General features: G+C 41.2%; 1 protein-coding gene across 1 annotated transcript; it reads right to left on the bottom strand.

The window, feature by feature from the left end:
- Positions 1 to 3275: 3275 nt before the first annotated feature.
- On the bottom strand, positions 3276 to 16004 carry LOC133619001 (cathepsin Z). Its single transcript, XM_061979866.2, has 6 exons — positions 15860 to 16004; positions 13707 to 13870; positions 13459 to 13638; positions 7543 to 7693; positions 3753 to 3918; positions 3276 to 3466 (listed from the first exon to the last, which is right to left on the bottom strand). Exons 1-6 carry the CDS (start codon positions 15997 to 15999, stop codon positions 3353 to 3355), a joined length of 915 nt encoding a protein of 304 aa, XP_061835850.1. The 5' UTR covers positions 16000 to 16004; the 3' UTR covers positions 3276 to 3352.
- Between the last annotated feature and the right edge of the window lie 4460 nt (positions 16005 to 20464).

The raw sequence follows: 20464 nt of genomic DNA, 5'->3' as shown, positions 1-20464 counted from the left end.
AAAAGCCAGCATCTGTGATGGTATGGGGGTGCATTAGTGCCCAAGGCATGGGTAACTTACACATCTGTGAAGGCACCATTAATGCTGAAAGGTACATACAGGTTTTGGAACAACATATGCTGCCATCTAAGCGCCGTCTTTTTCATGGACGCCCCTGCTTATTTCAGCAAGACAATGCCAAGCCACGTGTTACATTAACGTGGCTTCATAGTAAAAGAGTGCGGGTACTTTCCTGGCCCGCCTGCAGTCCAGACCTGTCTCCCATCGAAAATGTGTGGCGCATTATGAAGCGTAAAATACGACAGCGGACTGTTGAACGACTGAAGCTCTACATAAAACAAGAATGGGAAAGAATTCCACTTTCAAAGCTTCAACAATTAGTTTCCTCAGTTCCCAATCGTTTATTGAGTGTTGTTAAAAGAAAAGGTGATGTAACACAGTGGTGAACATGCCCTTTCCCAACTACTTTGGCACGTGTTGCAGCCATGAAATTCTAAGTTAATTATTATTTGCAAAAAAAAAATTAAGTTTATGAGTTTGAACATCAAATATCTTGTCTTTGTAGTGCATTCAACTGAATATGGATTGAAAAGGATTTGCAAATCATTGTATTCCGTTTATATTTACATCTAACACAATTTCCCAAGGCGGAAGAGGGGTTAGTGCGTCTGCCTCACAATACGAAGGTCCTGTGTAGTCTTGGGTTCAATCCCGGGCTCGGGATCTTTCTGTGTGGAGTTTTCATGTTCTTCCCGTGACTGTGTGGGTTCCCTCTGGGTACTCCGGCTTCCTCCCACCTCCAAAGACATGCACCTGGGGATAGGTTGATTGGCAACACTAAATTGGCCCTAATGTGTGAATGTGAGTGTGAATGTTGTCCGTCTATCTGTGTTGGCCCTGTGATGAGGTGGCAACTTGTCCAGGGTGTACCCCGCCTTCCGCCCGATTGTAGCTGAGATAGGCTCCAGCGCCCCCCGCGACCCCAAAGGGAATAAGCGGTAGAAAATGGATGGATGGATGGACAATTTCCCAACTCATATGGAAACAGGGTTTGTACATGACACAGAAAATGGAATGATGCGGACACTTTTGCTACTGGATCCAATGCACTTCTGCCTCGGAGACTTTGTACGTGTCAGTAATATATGACTATAAATATTTGATAATTGTTTTTATTGACAAAAGTTATGTTTAAGACTGCAGTATTGTTCAATTAAGGACACTTATTACGTATGTCTAGCTTGTGTGCTTAGTTGTTGTGTGGCTGCTAGCTCTTGGTTTTAAAGCATATGACAAGAGCATCTTGGTACGCTCACAATCTTTGACTCTTATCAATGTTTGACCGCTGCTTGAGATAACGTTTTCAAGTATTCTGCTGCTTAAATTTCTTTGCTGGTGTTGAAGAACATTCCGTTACTTTTGTGTGCTACAGGTCAAGGGGATCGCTCCAAACCTTGGAACTTGCCACAGGAAACAAAAGTATCCTCTTGGTTGACATTTTTCCAGTGATTACAATCCCAACAAGTTTTTTTCATGGAACATTACAACATTAGTGTGTTTGTTTCAAACTGTCATGTGGTGTGTTAGTATAAAACAACTCTGCTTTTTGTTGGGTTCATCGTGAAGTGACAACATTAACTTACAGTATTGACAAGAGATTTTGGTACACTTTAAAAAACTGTACCAAGTGCACAGACTCCCAACAGGTGTAAAAGAAAGTGCATTTCTATCCTCCTTCAAAACCGCACTAAAAGAACACCTCCAGGCAACTACAACCCTTGCATAACCCCCTCACCCCACCACATCCCACCTCCCCGGATTATAAATAATCAAATGTAATTAATCAAATGTATACCTGTATACTTGTTCTTATGCTTTCTGAGCTCACTATGTCATACTTGCCAACCTTGAGACCTCCGATTTCGGGAGGTGGGGGGCGGCGTGGTCGGGGGGGTCGTGGTTGGGGTGGGGGCGTGGTTGGGGGCGTGGTTAAGAGGGGAGGAATATATTTACAGCTAGAATTCACCAAGTATATATAAGAAATACTTGACTTTCAGTGAATTCTAGCTATATATATATATATATATATATATATATATATATATATATATATATATATATATATATATATATATATATATATATATATATATATATATATTTTATTATATATATTTATTGTATTATATATATATATATAAATAAGAGAAATACTTGAATTTCAGTGTTCATTTATTTACACTTATACACACACATAACACTCATCTACTCATTGTTGAGTTAAGGGTTGAATTTTCCATCCTTGTTCTATTCTCTGTCACTATTTTTCCAACCATGCTGAACACCCTCTCTGATGATGCATTCTGCTTCGTCTCCTTGTTGTGTGCGCAGTTGTGCACTGAACTCTCTAAAAGCTATAGATGTTATTGTCACATATGCATGTACAGTAGATGGCGGTATTGTCCTGTTTAAGAGTATCACAACATTGCTGTTTACGGCAGACGAACTGCTTTACGGTAGACGAAAACGTGACTGCTGCTGTTGTGTGTTGTTGCCGCGCTGGGAGGACGTTAATGAAACTGCCTAACAATAAACCCACATAAGAAACCAAGAACTCGCCCTCGATCATTCTACAGTTCTAACGTGATTGGGCAGGCACGCTGTTTATATTGTGGGAAAGCGGACGTGAAAACAGGCTGTCGACACATCACTCGGGTCCGCCTGAATTTCGGGAGATTTTCGGGAGAAAATTTGTCCCGGGAGGTTTTCGGGAGAGGCGCTAAATTTCGGGAGTCTCCCGGAAAATCCGGGAGGGTTGGCAAGTATGCACTATGTTCACCGCTCGCTGTACATATCCTACCAAGTCAGACCTACACTGTTACAATGTCCATTTCTCAGATTATATAATAGTTTATGACTGAAGTGCTGATAGCAACCCAACCTAACCCCCTCCACATTCCACTCCCCGGATTATAAAAAATGTAAATAATTCAATGTATATACTCTGATGATTAACTTGTGTGATGACTGTATTATGCTGATAGCATATATTTGTACCATGAATTGATTAACGTGGACCCCGACTTAAACAAGTTGAAAAACTTATTGGGGTGTTACCATTTAGTGGTCAATTGTACGGAATATGTACTGTACTGTGCAATCTACTAATAAAAGTTTCAATCAATCAATCAAAACCTGTTCACACTTGTGTTTAAAAGAGGCTGAAAGTGGATTTGTGTCGGTAAAGATAGGTTTCGCCAAAAGAAAAGACATCAGGCAAAAAGACAGTTTTACATTGTTGTGACAATGCGGGTTGTTAAAAGTACAATATTGAGCTGTTATTAAAACAAATCTATGTAACAATGGGATCCCCATACGCACAATGTTTCTCAATACCCAGGTTGAACCAGTTGCCTTTTCCTTCCTTATAGGCACTGGTGACTATTCTGGCCCAGCCGTGTTCTCCCTGGAAAACAAACACAGACAAGAATGTATCACAGGTATACAGTAATATCAACTGAAGACTGAACTCCCTTGCCTCCCAATCTGTATGCATGTGCTTTTTCTTGATCTTTTTACATGTATCTATGCCGTCACAATGGTGTCAAGTGATGCTAAAAATTCAGTTTCACTCTCTTTGGTTGCACTATTCACATTCACACTTTTAACAATGCTAAAATGTTACTTAAAACCTGACACTATTTAAAAGTTGGATGATGACCACAGTGTTTATGTGTGTGTGTGAAGCCTACCCAAAACACTCCCCAGGAGTTCCTGACCACCCAAAACTCGGTGCCGTCCTCCGCCATGCCCCAGCCGGCCACTGATATTATGTGATTGGGCAGGGAGAGGGGGTGAAACTCTGAGAAGACGCCCCCTGCGTAGTCCTCCAGTCCCCGGGTGGCCATCAGGGCACAACTGAAGAAGACACGCCGGTAAGAAGGTGTACAAATCTGTCACAACTACACACACTCCTAATTAACTGACATTTACCGTATTTTTCGGACTATAAGTCGCAGTTTTTTTTCATAGTTTGGCCTGGGGTGCGACTTATACTCAGGAGTGACTTATGTGTGAAATTATTAACGGGGAACATTATCAGCAGACCTATGTAAGCGTCAATATATACCTTGATGTTGCAGAAAAAAGACCATATATTTTTTTAACCGATTTCCGAACTCTAAATGGGTGAATTTTGGCGAATTAAACGCCTTTCTAATATTCGCTCTCGGAGCGATGACGTCACAACGTGACGTCGCATCGGGAAGCAATCCGCCATTTTCTCAAACACCGAGTCAAATCAGCTTTAATTTTCCGTTTTTTCGACTGTTTTCCGTACCTTGGAGACATCATGCCTCGTCGGTGTGTTGTCGGAGGGTGTAACAACACGAACAGGGACGGATTCAAGTTGCACCAGTGGCCCAAAGATGCGAAAGTGGCAAGAAATTGGACGTTTGTTCCGCACACTTTACCGACGAAAGCTATGCTACGACAGAGATGGCAAGAATGTGTGGATATCCTGCGACACTCAAAGCAGATGCATTTCCAATGATAAAGTCAAAGAAATCTGCCGGCAGACCCCCATTGAATCTGCCGGAGTGTGTGAGCAATTCAGGGACAAAGGACCTCGCTAGCACGGCAAGCAATGGCGGCAGTTTGTTCCCGCAGACGAGCGAGCTAAACCCCCCTGGATGTCTTGGCTCACACCGTCCCGAAGATGATCAAGAGAAGAATATCGACCCTAGCTTCCCTGGCCTGCTGACATGAGGGTATGTCTACAGAATATATTAATTGATGAAAATTGGGCTGTCTGCACTCTCATAGTGCATGTTGTTGCCAAATGTATTTCATATGCTGTAAACCTAGTTCATAGTTGTTAGTTTCCTTTAATGCCAAACAAACACATACCAATCGTTGGTTAGAAGGCGATCGCCGAATTCGTCCTCGCTTTCTCCCGTGTCGCTGGCTGTCGTGTCGTTTTCGTCGGTTTCGCTTGCATACGGTTCAAACCGATATGGCTCAATAGCTTCAGTTTCTTCTTCAATTTCGTTTTCGCTACCTGCCTCCACACTACAACCATCCGTTTCAATACATGCGTAATCTGTTGAATCGCTTAAGCCGCTGAAATCCGAGTCTGAATCCAAGCTAATGTCGCTATAGCTTGCTGTTCTTTCCGCCATGTTTGTTTGTGTTGGCTTCACTATGTGACGTCACAGGAAAATGGACGGGTGGTTAAAATCAGGCACTTTGAAGCTTTTTTTAGGGATATTGCGTGATGGGTAAAATTTTGAAAAAAACTTTGAAAAATATAATAAGCCACTGGGAACTGATTTTTAATGGTTTTAACAATTCTGAAATTGTGATAATGTTCCCCTTTAACACATTACTGTAAAATATCAAATAATATTATTTAGCTCATTCACGTAAGAGACTAGACGTATAAGATTTCATGGGATTTAGCGATTAGGAGTGACAGATTGTTTGGTAAACGTATAGCATGTTCTATATGTTATAGTTATTTGAATGACTCTTACCATAATATGTTACGTTAACATACCAGGCACGTTCTCAGTTGGATATTTATGCCTCATATAACGTACACTTATTCAGCCTGTTGTTCGCTATTCTTTATTTATTTTAAATTGCCTTTCAAAAGTTTATTCCTTTATTGGGTTTTATCAAATACATTTCCCCCAAAAATGCGACTTATACTCCAGTGCGACTTATATATGTTTTTTTCCTTCTTTATTATGCATTTTCGGCCGGTGCGACTTATACTACGGAGCGACTTATACTCCGAAAAATACGGTAATGTGTTTGGAGAATCTTGTCTCAGTTGTTTTAATATACAAAAAATGGGTGAAGTGGATGATATTGAACAATATTTTTAAGCCTTTAAAATGTAAATGACCCCCCCAATAAGTTGTGTTCTCCTGTAACTGCTTTCCAGTTGCCCCTCAATTTTTGCGACTTTTCCGCAAAATAGAAATTCTTATTTATAATTGAATATTTTCATAGTTGAAGCATAAAAAACCTGTTCATGACCTTCTAAATACTTTATTTTTAAAAACATTACTAGAGCCTTCTAAACATGAAATAACACCCCTATAGTTACGGTAACACTCATTCCTAGGGATGATGTTTGATAAGAAATGATCGAGTTTGAGCCCATTATCGGATCCTCTTATCAAACCGATTCCTTATCGATTCTCTTATCGAGTCCAGATAGGTTGTTGTATATGGAAAAAAACACAATATTTGGTTTAACAAAAGCTCCCTTTTCTTTTATAAGAAAAAAATAAAATAAATAAATAAATACTGACTGTTACCCCCCTAAAAAAATAAAATACATAAATATTGACTGTTGTTACCCAAAGTATATTAACTGGGATTTTTCAGAAAAACAAATATATACAGTAACACAAAAACAACCTGTCTCTGTGATCACTATAGGTGAATAGCCATGCCTTGAGGCGTTTTTTCCGGTCCATTATTTTTGCTTTATTTGTGACATCACAGGAAATGACGTAGCTCAGTCATTAGACTGAGCTACATTTCCTGTGATGTCGCACAAACAACTATCAAAAATTCAGCCAATATTACACACAGATAATATGTCATGAGACATGCAAATATAAATTAAATACACAGAGGACATACGTGAAGGAAATTAAATGAGCTCAAATATACCTACAAACGAGGCATAATGATGCAATATGTACATGCATTTAGCCTAAATAGCATGTTAGCATTGATTAGCTTGCAGTCATGGATTGATCCAAATATGCCTGATTAGCACTCCAGCGAATCAACAAAGCTCACTATTGTGCATTCACGCACAGCATAAAACATTTGGTGGACAAAATGAGAAAGAAGGATTGGCATAAAACAAGTCTGTCTGTGGCAGCATCGGAGAAAGTTGTACATGTAAACAAACTACGATGAGTTCAAGGATCGCTGAAATTAGTGGGACAAAACAGTGCTTGACAAATACTCTCATCAGTGAAGCATGTATAACATAAACGGTGGGATTTCTAACAATTAGGAAGGTTTTGTGTCATGTTTGTTCTCCTACAGAAAATATATTAAAACAAAAAATAAATATTTTTTTCTTCATCAGTTTCCATTTTTACACATCTCTGAAAGAGGTCCGGGGAGCCACTAGGGCGGCGCTAAAGAGCCGCGGGTTGCTGACCCCGGCCCGAGAGGGACAAGCGGTAGAAAATGGATGGATGGATGTTTCCCCCCTCTGGCAGTTAGTGGTAATGACAAGAACAAGTGACGTGAGCATTTCTCTGCAATGTCCTTAAGGAGGATACAATCCAGAAAAACAAGAACATTCAATTAAAAATAAAAAGTATGAAAATATAAAGTAGAAATCTTTCTTGAGCCACGTCTACCAAGCAGTTTACTTTGGTTCAGTTTAGTATGCAAGTATATGCGTTTCCACTGCATAAGTGGTCCACTATAAGTACTGCAATTAGACATTACAGTATTTACAGACTAATGCAGCTGCTCTGCTAGTGTCTCCGTGACTTTTACCTGATGGGTCCATTGAAGTATATCTCAGCCTTCATGCGGTCTCTCCCAGACACTTTGCCGTAGTCCCCGACTTTCCACACGGTATAGTTCCTGACCACGCCGCACGACTCGAAGGAGACGCACGTGCCGCACTGGTTGAACAGCTCGCATTCTGGTGGAAACAATGAAAACACAGAACACACTGCTGTTGAAGTTTGTCTGTCGTGTAACAAACATAGGGTTTCTCCTTCATGTAATTGAATGTGGTGCACCACTACGGCATTTTTTATTACCGCCACACCTTGAAAATAAAGGTTTTATTTTGTTCTTGAAAACAAATTCAAGTAATATTGTAGCCCCCAGAAGACATCACACAAAGTCTGACTCTATTTTTAACTCTTATTACTAGAGATGTCCGATAATGGCTTTTTTGCCGATATCCGATATTCCGATATTGTCCAACTCTTAATTACGGTACCTATACCAGTGGTTCACAACCTTTTTTCAGTGATGTACCCCCTGTGAACATTTTTTTAATTCAAGTACCCCCTAATCATAGCAAAGCATTTTTGGTTGAAAAAAAGAGATTAAGAAGTAAAATACAGCACTATGTCATCAGTTTCTGATTTATTAAATTGTATAACAGTGCAAAATATTGCTCATTTGTAGTGGTCTTTCTTGAACTATTTGGGGGGAAAAAAATATAAAAATAACTAAAAACTTGTTGAAAAATAAACAAGTGATTCAATTATAAATAAAGATTTCTACACATAGAAGTAATCATCAACTTAAAGTGCCCTCTTTGGGGATTGTAATAGAGATCCATCTGGATTCATGAACTTGATTCGAAACATTTCTTCACAAAAAAGAAATCTTTACATCAATATTTATGGAACATGTCCACAAAAAATCTAGCTGTCAACACTGAATATTGCATTGTTGCATTTCTTTTTGACAGACATTTTAGTGAGGGTCAAACCATCATGGCATGGGGGAAACTCTGGGTTTATTGTAATGAATGGAATAGCCTACTTGATTTGATGTTCAGTTTATGAACTTACATTCATATTTTGTTGAAGTATTATTCAATAAATATATTTATAAAGGATTTTTAAATTGTTGCTATTTTTAGAATATTTAAAAAAAATCTCACGTACCCCTTGGCATAGCTTCAAGTACCCCCAGGGGTACGCGTACCCCCATTTGAGAACCACTGACCTATACCGATATCAACCGATACCGATATATACAGTCGTGGAATTAACACATTATTATGCCTAATTTTGTTGTGATGCCCCGCTGGATGCATTAAACAATGTAACAAGGTTTTCCAAAATAAATCAACTCAAGTTATGGAAAAAAAATGCCAACATGGCACTGCCATATTTATTATTGAAGTCACAAAGTGCATTATTTTTTTTAACATGCCTCAAAACAGCAGCTTGGAATTTGGGACATGCTCTCCCTGAGAGAGCATGAGGAGGTTGAGGTGGGCGGGGTTGAGGTAGGGGGTAGGGGGTAGGGGATAGCGAGGGGTGTATATAGTAGCGTCCCGGAAGAGTTAGTGCTGCAAGGGGTTCTGGGTATTTGTTCTGTTGTGTTTATGTTGTGTTACGGTGCGGATGTTCTCCCGAAATGTGTTTGTCATTCTTGTTTGGTGTGGGTTCACAGTGTGGCGCATATTTGTAACAGTGTTAAAGTTGTTTATACGGCCACCCTCAGTGTGACCTGCATGGCTGTTGACCAAGTATGCCTTGCATTCACTTGTGTGTGTGTGTAAAAAGCCGTAGATATTATGTGATTGGGCCGGCACGCAAAGGCAGTGCCTTTAAGGTTTATTGGCGCTCTGTACTTCTCCCTACGTCCGTGTACACAGCGGCGTTTTAAAAAGTCATGAATTTTGGAAACCGATACCGATAATTTCTGATATTACATTTTAAAGCATTTATCGGCCGATAATATCGGCAGTCCGATATTATCGGACATCTCTACTTATTACCAATCTTATTATAACAAACGACACAATTCCAACACGTTTTACCCATAGATGTTTACCTCCCATGAAAACACTTTTGTCTCTGTTAATCCGCACTTCCCCACATACAAACAACACTTCCTCATTCTCCGCTAATTACCTTTCAGGCACGGCAGGGCGTTTGCAAACAGGAACATTGACATCAACTCCAAACCACACGAACATAAAACATTTAACACCAGCTGCCCTGCAAAAACTGAAATCTAAGTAAGATTAAATATCTCAAATAAGGCTGATATTTGCTTATTTTCTGTCTGATAAGATAATTCTTCTCACTAAGCAGATTTTATGTTAGAGTGTTTTACTTGTTTTAAGGGTTTTGGTCCTAAATGATCTCAGTAAGATATTACAGCTTGTTGCTGAGATTTGATGACCTATATTGAGTAAAACATGCTTGAAATTAGAATATCAACTGATGCAAAGCTGTGTTATCAACACTCACAAGTATAAAACTACTTTTTTAAAGTAATAATTTCTTATTTCAAGCATGAAAAAAAAAAAATCATGACTTTGACACAATTGTGTCTCATATTAAAACAGATGACAGCCAAATGGACTTTGCTCTTTTATTTTCAATGAAACAATAGAAAACACGTACTCATATAGTAGTACAGTTATTATTAGTGAGAATATACTTATTTTAAGGTATTTTTGGGTTCATTGAGGTTAGCTAATTTTATTTGTTTTGGAAAGTCTTGACAAGCCAAATTATCTTGTTCTATTGGCAAAATAATTTTGCTTAGTTCAAATAAAATACCCCTAATTTTTGTATTTTTCTTCTTTTTGAACACTGACTATTTGCAGTGTGGTTGCGAGAGTATAAATTGATATACAGGGTTTCCCCTTAATGTAATTCCACGTTGCGCGGAGGACCGCCACACCTTCAAAATAAGTTTTTTAATTTTCTTGAAAAAGTAATATAATTAAAGTAATATAAATGGTGCGTGTGCCTCCCCATAAGAAGGTCCTGGGTTCAATCCCCCAGGCATGGGGTCTTTCTGTGTGGAGTTTGCATGTGGGTTCCGTCCGGGAACTCCAGCTTACTCCCACCTCCAAAGACATGCACCTGGGGATAGTTTCATTGACATCCATCCATTGGGTATGTTGTCTGTCTATCTGTGTTGGCCTGCGATGAGGTGGGGACTTGTCCAGGGTGTACCCTGTCTTCCGCCCCAGTGCAGCTGGGATAGGCTCCAGCACCCCCCGTGACCCCGACAGGGACAAGTGGTAGAAGATGAATAGATAATATATTGTAGCCCCCAGAAGAAATCGCAAAGTCTGACGCTATTTTTTTTACTTTTATCACCAATCTTATGACAACAAACGTCACAACAAGTTTTACCTCCCGTGCAAACACTTTCGTCTCGTGAGTCCGCGCTTCCCCAGACAAACACTTCGTCATTCTACGCCAATCACCTTTCAGGCACGGGCGGTATGTTTGCAAACATGGGAAAAACTGACATTAAAAATCCAAACCACAGAAACATAAAACATTAACACCAGCTGGTCGTTACAGTATGAATTGATATATATTGCCTATTATTTGCGCACCATTGACTAGTGATCTAACGAAAACTCGACCACCGGGGAAAAAAACTTTGGTTACCGAAAACCGTTTCGTCAGGGACACCGAGGGACAAAAGTAGAGTATCTAAACACGACTACATTTTATGCTAACACCAGAAAAAGATGCTTAATTTGTTGCCAATTGTTTTTAATTAAAAACTCATTAAAAGTCTTAGACACTTGAAAAAAATCTCAACAATCCAAATAACAATAATATCTATATCAAGAGTCGTATCAGTATCAAAGTGATACTTGGGATCGGCGTGCTGGATCGGCTACTCTACCATCCGTGCCAGCAACTTGAGGGTCGCAGGTTCGATTCCAGCTTTCGCCATCCTAAACACGGCCGTTGTGTCTCGGGCACTTCACCCACCTTGCTCCCAGTGCCCCCTACAATGGTGTATGAAATGAGCAGGATTCCCTTGAAAAAGAGATTCTTATTCTCAATAGGTCTTTCATGGGTTAAAAAAGAAAAGAAAAAGGTGATATATATTTTTCAGTTCTGTTTTATATTTATTTGGACAAAATATCTGTGTTTTTTGTTAATATTGTTGCACAATATTGTTATTGTGATATTTATTTGTTATATTTAGAGATGTCCGATAATGGCTTTTTTGCCGATATCCGATATTGTCCAACTCTTAGTTACCAATTCCGATATCAACCGATACCGATATATCCAGTCGTGGAATTAACACATTATTATGCCTAATTTTGTTGTGATGCCCCGCTGGATGCATTAAACAATGTAACAAGGTTTTCCAAAATAAATCAACTCAAGTTATGGAAAAAAAATGCCAACATGGCACTGCCATATTTATTATTGAAGTCACAAAGTGCATTATTTTTTTTAACATGCCTCAAAACAGCAGCTTGGAATTTGGGACATGCTCTCCCTGGGAGAGCATGAGGAGGTTGAGGTGGGCGGAGTTGGGGGGGCAGGGTTGAGGTGGTGGGGGGGGGGGGGGGGTTTAGGGGGTAGCGGGGGTGTATATTGTAGCGTCCCGGAAGAGTTAGTGCTGCAAGGGGTTCTGGGTATTTGTTCTTTTGTGTTTATGTTGTGTTGCGGTGCGGTGCGGATGTTCTCCCGAAATGGGTTTGTCATTGTTGTTTGGTGTGGGTTCACAGTGTGGCGCATATTTGTAACAGTGTTAAAGTTGTTTATACGGCCACCCTCAGTGTGACCTGTATGCGTTGCATTCACTTGTGTGTGTGAAAAGCCGTAGGTATTATGTGACTGGTCCGGCACGCAAAGGCAGTGCCTTTAAGGTTTATTGGCGCTCTGTACTTCTTCCTATGTCCGTGTACCACTCCGTACAGCGGCGTTTTAAAAAGTCATAAATTTTACTTTTTGAAACCGATACCGATAATTTACGATATTATATTTTAAAGCATTTATCGGCCGATAATATCGGCAGCCCGATATTATCGGACATCTCTAGTTATATTATTTCAATAAGAGAATGATTGCATTTTTTGTAGATATTGTTACATTGTCTTATATTGTTGTATTTATATTGTGTTAAACTGTCAACAAATAAGTTTGTTAAAGTACTTTAATTAAATATGTATTTATTTCCCATCCTTTGTGCTGATTAAAATTGCCATCAAGAAATTAAAATAACAAAATCCTTCAAGGATCTTGGAAAAAAATGTCAGTAAAAGTGTCGGTATCAAAATCCATATCGGCATAATTAAATTAAATTAAATTCTTTATTCAAAATAGGGACAGCACATATCAATAAACATATATGCAATATGTAAATATAAGTTAAGTTAAAGTACCAATGATCGTCTCACACACACACTAGGTGTGGTGAAATTTGTCCTCTGCATTTGTCCCATCCCCTTTGATCACCCCCTGGGAGGTGAGGGGAGCAGTGGGCAGCAGTGGGTAGCAGCGGCGCCGCGCCCAGGAATCATTTTTGGTGATTTAACCCCTAATTCCAACCCTTGATGCTGAGTGCCAAGCAGGGAGGTAATGGGGCCCATTTTTATAGTCTTTGGTATGACTCGGCCGGGGTTTGAACTCACAACCTACCGATCTCAGGGCGGACACTCTAACCACTCGGCTACTGTGAAACTGTCATGTTTCAGCCAAAGGCTAATTTCCACCTGTAGTCCCCAGACAGGTTGGTGTATACATACAATCAAACAACAATAACATTCACACAAAACAGAGAAATCAATCTATTTACTTCGTTTTGGATTGATACAGAAATGTGCAGATCGACCACCCCAAATCGCAGACGTAACGGTAACCATTTTTACTATTATGAATTGTCATGCAAGTGTAAAAAGAAGTTAAGTACTGTTAAAGTTTGTAAATGTCTTACTTTGGTTCGTGGCTTGGTAGTTGTTGCAGGTCTCGTCCGGGACGCCCTGGTGGTGCGCGTATGCGTAGACTCCCATGTGGTCCCCACCGTAGCAAGTCCCCGCGCCCCCACAATCGATGACGTTCTGTACCGACAGGTACGCCAACGGCCACGCTCCCTTGCGAATGATGTTGATACGGTCTAGGGCAGGACAGCGACAAGTTAGAGTGTTATCTTTTAATTGATCGCCTTCGTGTCGCTATGGTTACCAGCCAGGGCGCTGGTCGCCCCCATGGCCCAGCAGGAGCCGCAGTACTGGGGGATGTGCTGGTTCCTGGTGGCGCTCACGTAATTCTTCCCGTCAATGTTCCTCCAGTCCCACGACGTAGGAAGATCGGACACATTTGTGTACTCGTGGGGCCGAGGGTACGTCCTACAGTACAACCACAATTTTATTTTCAAATATGAACGGGACAAGCGGTAGAAAAAGGATGGATGGATGGAAATATGCCTGTTTATGCACCTGTGCTGTGACAGTACACAATCTCATAATTTTAGATTGTTAGCAATTGAACCTTAGCTGATCTACTTTTATGGTACCAAACAATAATGGAATAATAAGGGGAGCCCATCCATTATCCGGGTACTTCTAAAGGCGGAAGCAGGGGAAATACACCAGTGTTTTTCAACCTTTTTTGAGCCACATTTTTTGCATTGAAAAAATGCGGAGGCACACCACCAGCAGAAATCATTATTATCTATTCTATGCGCGTTATAATGCGGTGCACCTTATATATGAACAACGTTTTAAAATAGGCCATTCATTGAAGGTGCGCCTTATAATCCGGTGCGCCTTATAGTGCGGAAAGTACGGTAATTTAGAGTTTTTTGGACACTAGGGGAACATGTTCTAAGTCGGTGTTTTTCAACCTTTTTTGACCCAAGGCACAATTTTTGCGCTGACAAAAATCCGGAGGCACACCACCAGCAGAAATCCTTAAAAAAGGAAACTCAGTTGACAGTAAAAAGTCATTGTCGCAATTGTTGGATATGACTTTAAAGCATAACCAAACATGCATCAATATAGCTCTTGTCTCAAAGTAGGTGTACTGTCACCACCTGTCACATCACACCCTGACTTATTTGGACTTTTTTGCTGTTTCCCTGTGTGTAGTGCTTCAGTTCTTGCCTTGCGCTCCTATTTTGGTGGCTTTTTCTCTTTTTTTTGGTATTTTCCTGTAGCAGTTTCATGTCTTCCTTTGCGCGATATTCCCCGCATCTACTTTGTTTTAGCAATCAAGAATATTTCAGTTGTTTTTACCCTTCTTCGTGGGGACATTGTAGATTGTCATGTCATGTTCGGATGTACTTTGTGGACGCCGTCTCTGCTCCGCAGTAAGTCTTTGCTGTCGTCCAGCATTCTGTTTTTGTTTACTTTGTAGCCAGTTCAGTTTTAGTTTCGTTCTGCATAGCCATCCCTAAGCTTCATTGCCTTTTCTTAGGGGCACTCACCTTTTGTTTATTTTTGGTTTAAGTATTAGACACAATTTTACCTGCACACTGCCTCCCGCTGTTTCCGACATCTACAAAGCAATTAGCTACCGGCTGCCACCTACTGATATGGAAGAGTATTACACGGTTACTCTGCCGAGCTCTAGACAGCACCGACACTCAACAACAACACATAATTTGCAGACTATAATTACTGGTTTGCAAAAAATATGTGACGATCAGTCTCTTAATTTCTGTTGGTTTTCCTTGTTTTACTGTTAGGAACTCGCATGGCTGCCGTTTTTGTGACCTCAAGATGCAAGAACCAGGAGGACGATGAGCAGGTAAGATAACTTTAATTATCATCAACAGAGAAATTAAGCAGTCTTGCAAACAACAGTCCCAGTTATCATCGAGCACTGAGGAGTGCTCGAGTGAAAACATAAATAGACATATGCTGATTGGCAGCCAAAACAGTGCTCCGCGGAACAAACGGGAAATTTAACAAAATAAGAGCACTGACAGGAAGTAATACAAAAACAAGGAAAACCAACAGAAATGAAGTGACCGATCGTCACAAAATATTTTTAACCCAAATAGGTGAAATTAAACAATCTCCCACGGCACACCAGACTGTATCTCACAGTCTGGTGGTTGAAAAACACTGAAATACACATTACAAATGAAGCCATTACTTGATTTCCATCCATGTACTACCGCTTGTCCCTCATAATAAAACAATAAGGTTCGTTCTATTAACAATTTAGCTTTAGAAAAACGTGAAAAATGTTTAGTAAGAACTCCCTCACTGAAGATTACCAACAGTATAAGCTGATCCAGGAGACATAGCACGGTACTCTACTGTGCTTAGTTTAAAGGAACGAAAAAAAAAGGTCCAAATCAAAAGGTTGTGTTCCATTTATCAACTTACCTGACAAAGTCCGGCCTCTCGTCTTGTATGGGTTTGTAACAAGGTTCATTCAGGAGCTGAGAAGCGCTACTGTGCGGGAAGAAAAGCAAAAAGACACAACAACAACAACACTGCAGCTGTACAGCAAAAGACGCCGCCATGGTGGAACTTGATGCGTCTCAATCACGTGACGTGAGCACGCTTGATCACCGGGTGCGCCATCAAGTGGCCAAAATGAGCATTACCACAACATTGTAAGGCAGTTTAAATCGGAAAAGTCACTTTTTGGGCGTTTAAACGTACTTATATGGCATTTATGATATTTAACATGTGTAAAAACAAAGTAAATATATTTATTTGTCATACATACCCCAGCCGAGTCATACCAAAGACTATAAAAATGGGATCTATTACCTCCCTGCTTGGCACTCAGCATCAAGGGTTGGAATTGGGGGTTAAATCATCCAAAAATGATTCCCGGGCGCGGCTATTGCTGCTGCCCACTGCTTCCCTCACCTCCCAGGGGGTGAACAAGGGGATGGGTCAAATGCAGAGGACACATTTCACCACACCTAGTGTGTGTGTGACAATCATTGGTACTTTAACTTTAACTTTTTACTTAAGAACATCAATCAATCAATGTTTAGTTATATAGCCCTGAATCACAAGTGTCTCAAAGGGCTGCACAAGCCACGACGACATCCTCGGTTCAGGGCCCACAAAAGGGCAAGGAAAAACTCACAACCCAGTGGGATGTCAATGTGAATGACTATGAGAAACCTTGGAGAGGACCGCATATGTGGGTAACCCCCCCCTCTAGGGGAAACTGAATGCAATGGATGTCGAGTGGGTCTGACATAATATTGTGAGAGTCCAGTCCATAGTGGATCTAACATAATAGTGAGAGTCCAGTCCATAGTGGATCTAACATAATAGTGAGAGTCCAGTCCACAGTGGATCTAACATAATATTGTGAGAGTCCAGTCCATAGTGGATCCAACATAATAGTGAGAGTCCAGTCCATAGTGGGGCCAGCAGGAGACCATCCCGAGCGGAGACGGGTCAGCAGCGCAGAGATGTCCCCAACCGATGCACAGGCGAGCGGTCCACCCCGGGTCCCGACTCTGGACAGCCAGCACTTCATCCATGGCTACCGGACTTGTGCCCCCACTCCACAAGAGAGAGTGGGGCAGAGGAGAAAAGAAAAGAGACGGCAGATCAACTGGTCTAAAAAGGGGGTATATTTAAAGGCTAGAGTATACAAATGAGTTTTAAGATGGGACTTAAATGCTTCTACTGAGGTAGCATCTCTAACTGTTACCGGAAGGGCATTCCATAGTACTGGAGCCCGAATAGAATCAAGCAATCAATGTTTAGTTATATAGCCCTGAATCACAAGTGTCTGAAAGGGCTGCACAAGCCACGACTACATCCTTGGTTCAGAGCCCACAAAAGGGCAAGGAAAAACACACAACCTAGTGGGATGTCAATGTGAATGACTATGAGAAACCTTGGAGAGGACCGCAGATGTGGGTGACCCCCTCCCCCCCTTTAGGGGAGACCGGATGCAATGGACGTCGAGTGGGTCTAGCATAATATTGTGAAAGTCCAGTCCATAGTGGATCTAACATAATAGTGAGAGTCCAGTCCATAGTGGATCTAACATAATAGTGAGAGTCCAGTCCATAGTGGATCTAACATAATAGTGAGAGTCCAGTCCATAGTGGATCCAACATAATAGTGAGAGTCCAGTCCATAGTGGGGCCAGCAGGAGACCATCCCGAGCGGAGACGGGTCAGCAGCGCAGAGATGTCCCCAACCGATGCACAGGCGAGCGGTGCACCCCGGGTCCCGACTCTGGACAGCCAGCACTTCATCCATGGCTACCGGACCTGTGCCCCCACTCCACAAGGGATAGGGGGGCAGAGGAGAAAAGAAAAGAAACGGCAGATCAACTGGTCTAAAAAGGGGGTCTATTTAAAGGCTAGAGCAATGGTTCTTAACCTTGTTGGAGGTACCGAACCCAACTAGTTTCATATGCGCATTCACCGAACCCTTCTTTAGTGAAAAATAAAATGTTTTGTTTTTTTCAAATTCAAGAAAAATTCACGTTTTTTACTGGTGCACAAAATGAACCGTGCATGAACATCACCTTGTTCAAAGAACAAAACCAACACAGTGCATGAACTCACAACAAATTACACACCTTACACACATTACCATGAATTGATTGATCTGGACCCGACTTAAACTAGTTGGAAAACTTATTGGGGTTACCATTTAGTGGTCAATTGTACGGAATATGTACTGTACTGTGTAAACTGTACTGTTTCATGTAATGTATTCTCTTTCTTTGCAATCTACTAGTAAAAGTTTCAATCGATCAATCAAACAACTTGCAAATCAGATGGAAAATTAGAGGGAACATTGTTTGGGGGTATCCGTAATACGCTGATAGGGAGAAGTTTTTATTTACACGATAAGTCGGATGTGTTTTTACCTCCGTGGTGGAGATTCCGCCAAACCGCTGAGGCCGACTCACCGAACCCCTAAGGTTTGATCGAACCCAGGTTAAGAACCACTGGGCTAGAGTATACAAATGAGTTTTAAGATGGGACTTAAATGATTCTACTGAGGTAGCATCTCTAACTGTTACCGGGAGGACATTTCAGCGTACTGGAGCCCGAATAGAATCAATCAATCAATCAATCAATGTTTATTTATATAGCCCTAAATCACAAGTGTCTCAAAGGGCTGCACAAGCCACGACGACATCCTCGGTTCAGAGCCCACAAAAGGGCAAGGAAAAACTCACAACCCAGTGGGATGTCAATGTGAATGACTCTGAGAAACCTTGGAGAGGCCGCATATGTGGGTAACCCCCCCCTAGGGGAGACCGAATGCAATGGATGTCGAGTGGGTCTGACATAATATTGTGAGAGTCCAGTCCATAGTGGATCCAACATAATAGTAAGAGTCCAGTCCATAGCGGGGGCCAGCAGGAGACCATCCCGAGCGGAGACGGGTCAGCAGCACAGGTCCACCCCGGGTCCCGACTCTGGACAGCCAGCACTTCATCCGTGGCTACCGGACCTGTGCCCCCCCCCCCTCCACAAGGGAGAGGGAAGCAGAGGAGAAAAGAAAAGAGACGGCAGATCAACTGGTCTAAAAAGGGGGTATATTTAAAGGTTAGAGTATACAAATGAGTTTTAAGATGGGACTTAAATGCTTCTACTGAGGTAGCATCTCTAACTGTTACCGGGAGGGCATTCCATAGTACTGGAGCCCGAATAGAAAACGCTCTATAGCCCGCAGACTTTTTTTGGGCTATGGGAATCACTCATAAGCCGGAGTTCTTTAAACGCAGATACAATCAAATAACATCAAAGAACATCAAAGAACAATCGTGGCTGCCTTCTTTTATTGGCAGGGTCCATTAGTGGCTCCTGATCTGTTGGCTCAGCAGGAAACTTTGATTTACCAAACTTGGTTCCCAGTTAAAATCACATTACTGCTTAATGCAGAGCACTGATGGCTGCTTAAAAAGGTAATACGCTAGAGGGTGAGGCTCAGATGTTGTGTACGTGTGTGCGGAGTTGTGTGCACAATTGTCTAACATGTTTAATGACTAAAGGTGGAATTGAATTAGATGTGCATTTGGCTGCCAATGAGGCATGATTGCGAACGCTGCACCCACCACTCAGTAAATCACCTCCATGCTCCCTCCCTGTGATGATGATGTTGAGCATTTCGGTTGCGTAACTTGGGGGGGGGGGGGAGTATAGGACCTGTGGTAAAACAGTGCCATCGGGTCAATACTGCTATGCAAACTTTAGCCCACCCTGCAGTGTGAGAGTGCTGCAAAACTTCCCGGTGGTGATGTAATGACGACACTAATAACTAACTACTCAACATGCTAGCTTCTCGGGGTGTGGCCGACATGCTGGGTTGGTGCATTAGCGTGCCCAGACGCTATGATGCTAAAGGACAACAGTAAGCATTCAAAGCAATTATCGTGCAATAATGAGCTAATGTTAGTTATTGCAGGTGCACTATAGAATCTTGGCCCATTTGTCTGTTCCGGTATCTCTAATGAGCAGGCTGAATATCCTCTTAAATGAAAATAGGATGACATTAAAACAGGATGTATCAATGTAATTAGATTACGTATCATGTGCATATGCATATCGTGTAGTAAGTAAGTACATTTTATTTATAAAGCGTTGTGGTTAGGGCCATCAGTGTGTGTGAAATAGTGTCAAAGCGCTTTGAGTACCTCGAAGGTAGAAAAGCGCTATACAAGTATAACCCATTTACAAGAATTATAAAACATTCGTCTGCTACAATTTGTTGATAACATTGCAACCGATTTAGATGCCAAGAAATATACTCTTGGCATATTTTTAGATTTATCCAAGGCTTTTAAAACTGATACTGTCAATTCCATCCATCCATTCATTTTCTACCGTTTGTCCCAATTCTTCTAACCAAATTAAAAAATATGGGCTTGAAAATATTGTCTTAAAATGGCTATATAGCTGTCTTTATGAAAGAGAACAATATATTTATATTAATAATCAAAACTCTAACAGAGTTACATTAGTTTCTGGGGTTCCTCAAGGTTCC

Source organism: Nerophis lumbriciformis, linkage group LG19, assembly GCF_033978685.3.
Source record: "Nerophis lumbriciformis linkage group LG19, RoL_Nlum_v2.1, whole genome shotgun sequence".
In the NCBI taxonomy this organism is placed as follows: Eukaryota; Metazoa; Chordata; class Actinopteri; order Syngnathiformes; family Syngnathidae; genus Nerophis; species Nerophis lumbriciformis.
This window is presented reverse-complemented; position numbering and strand designations above follow the sequence as displayed.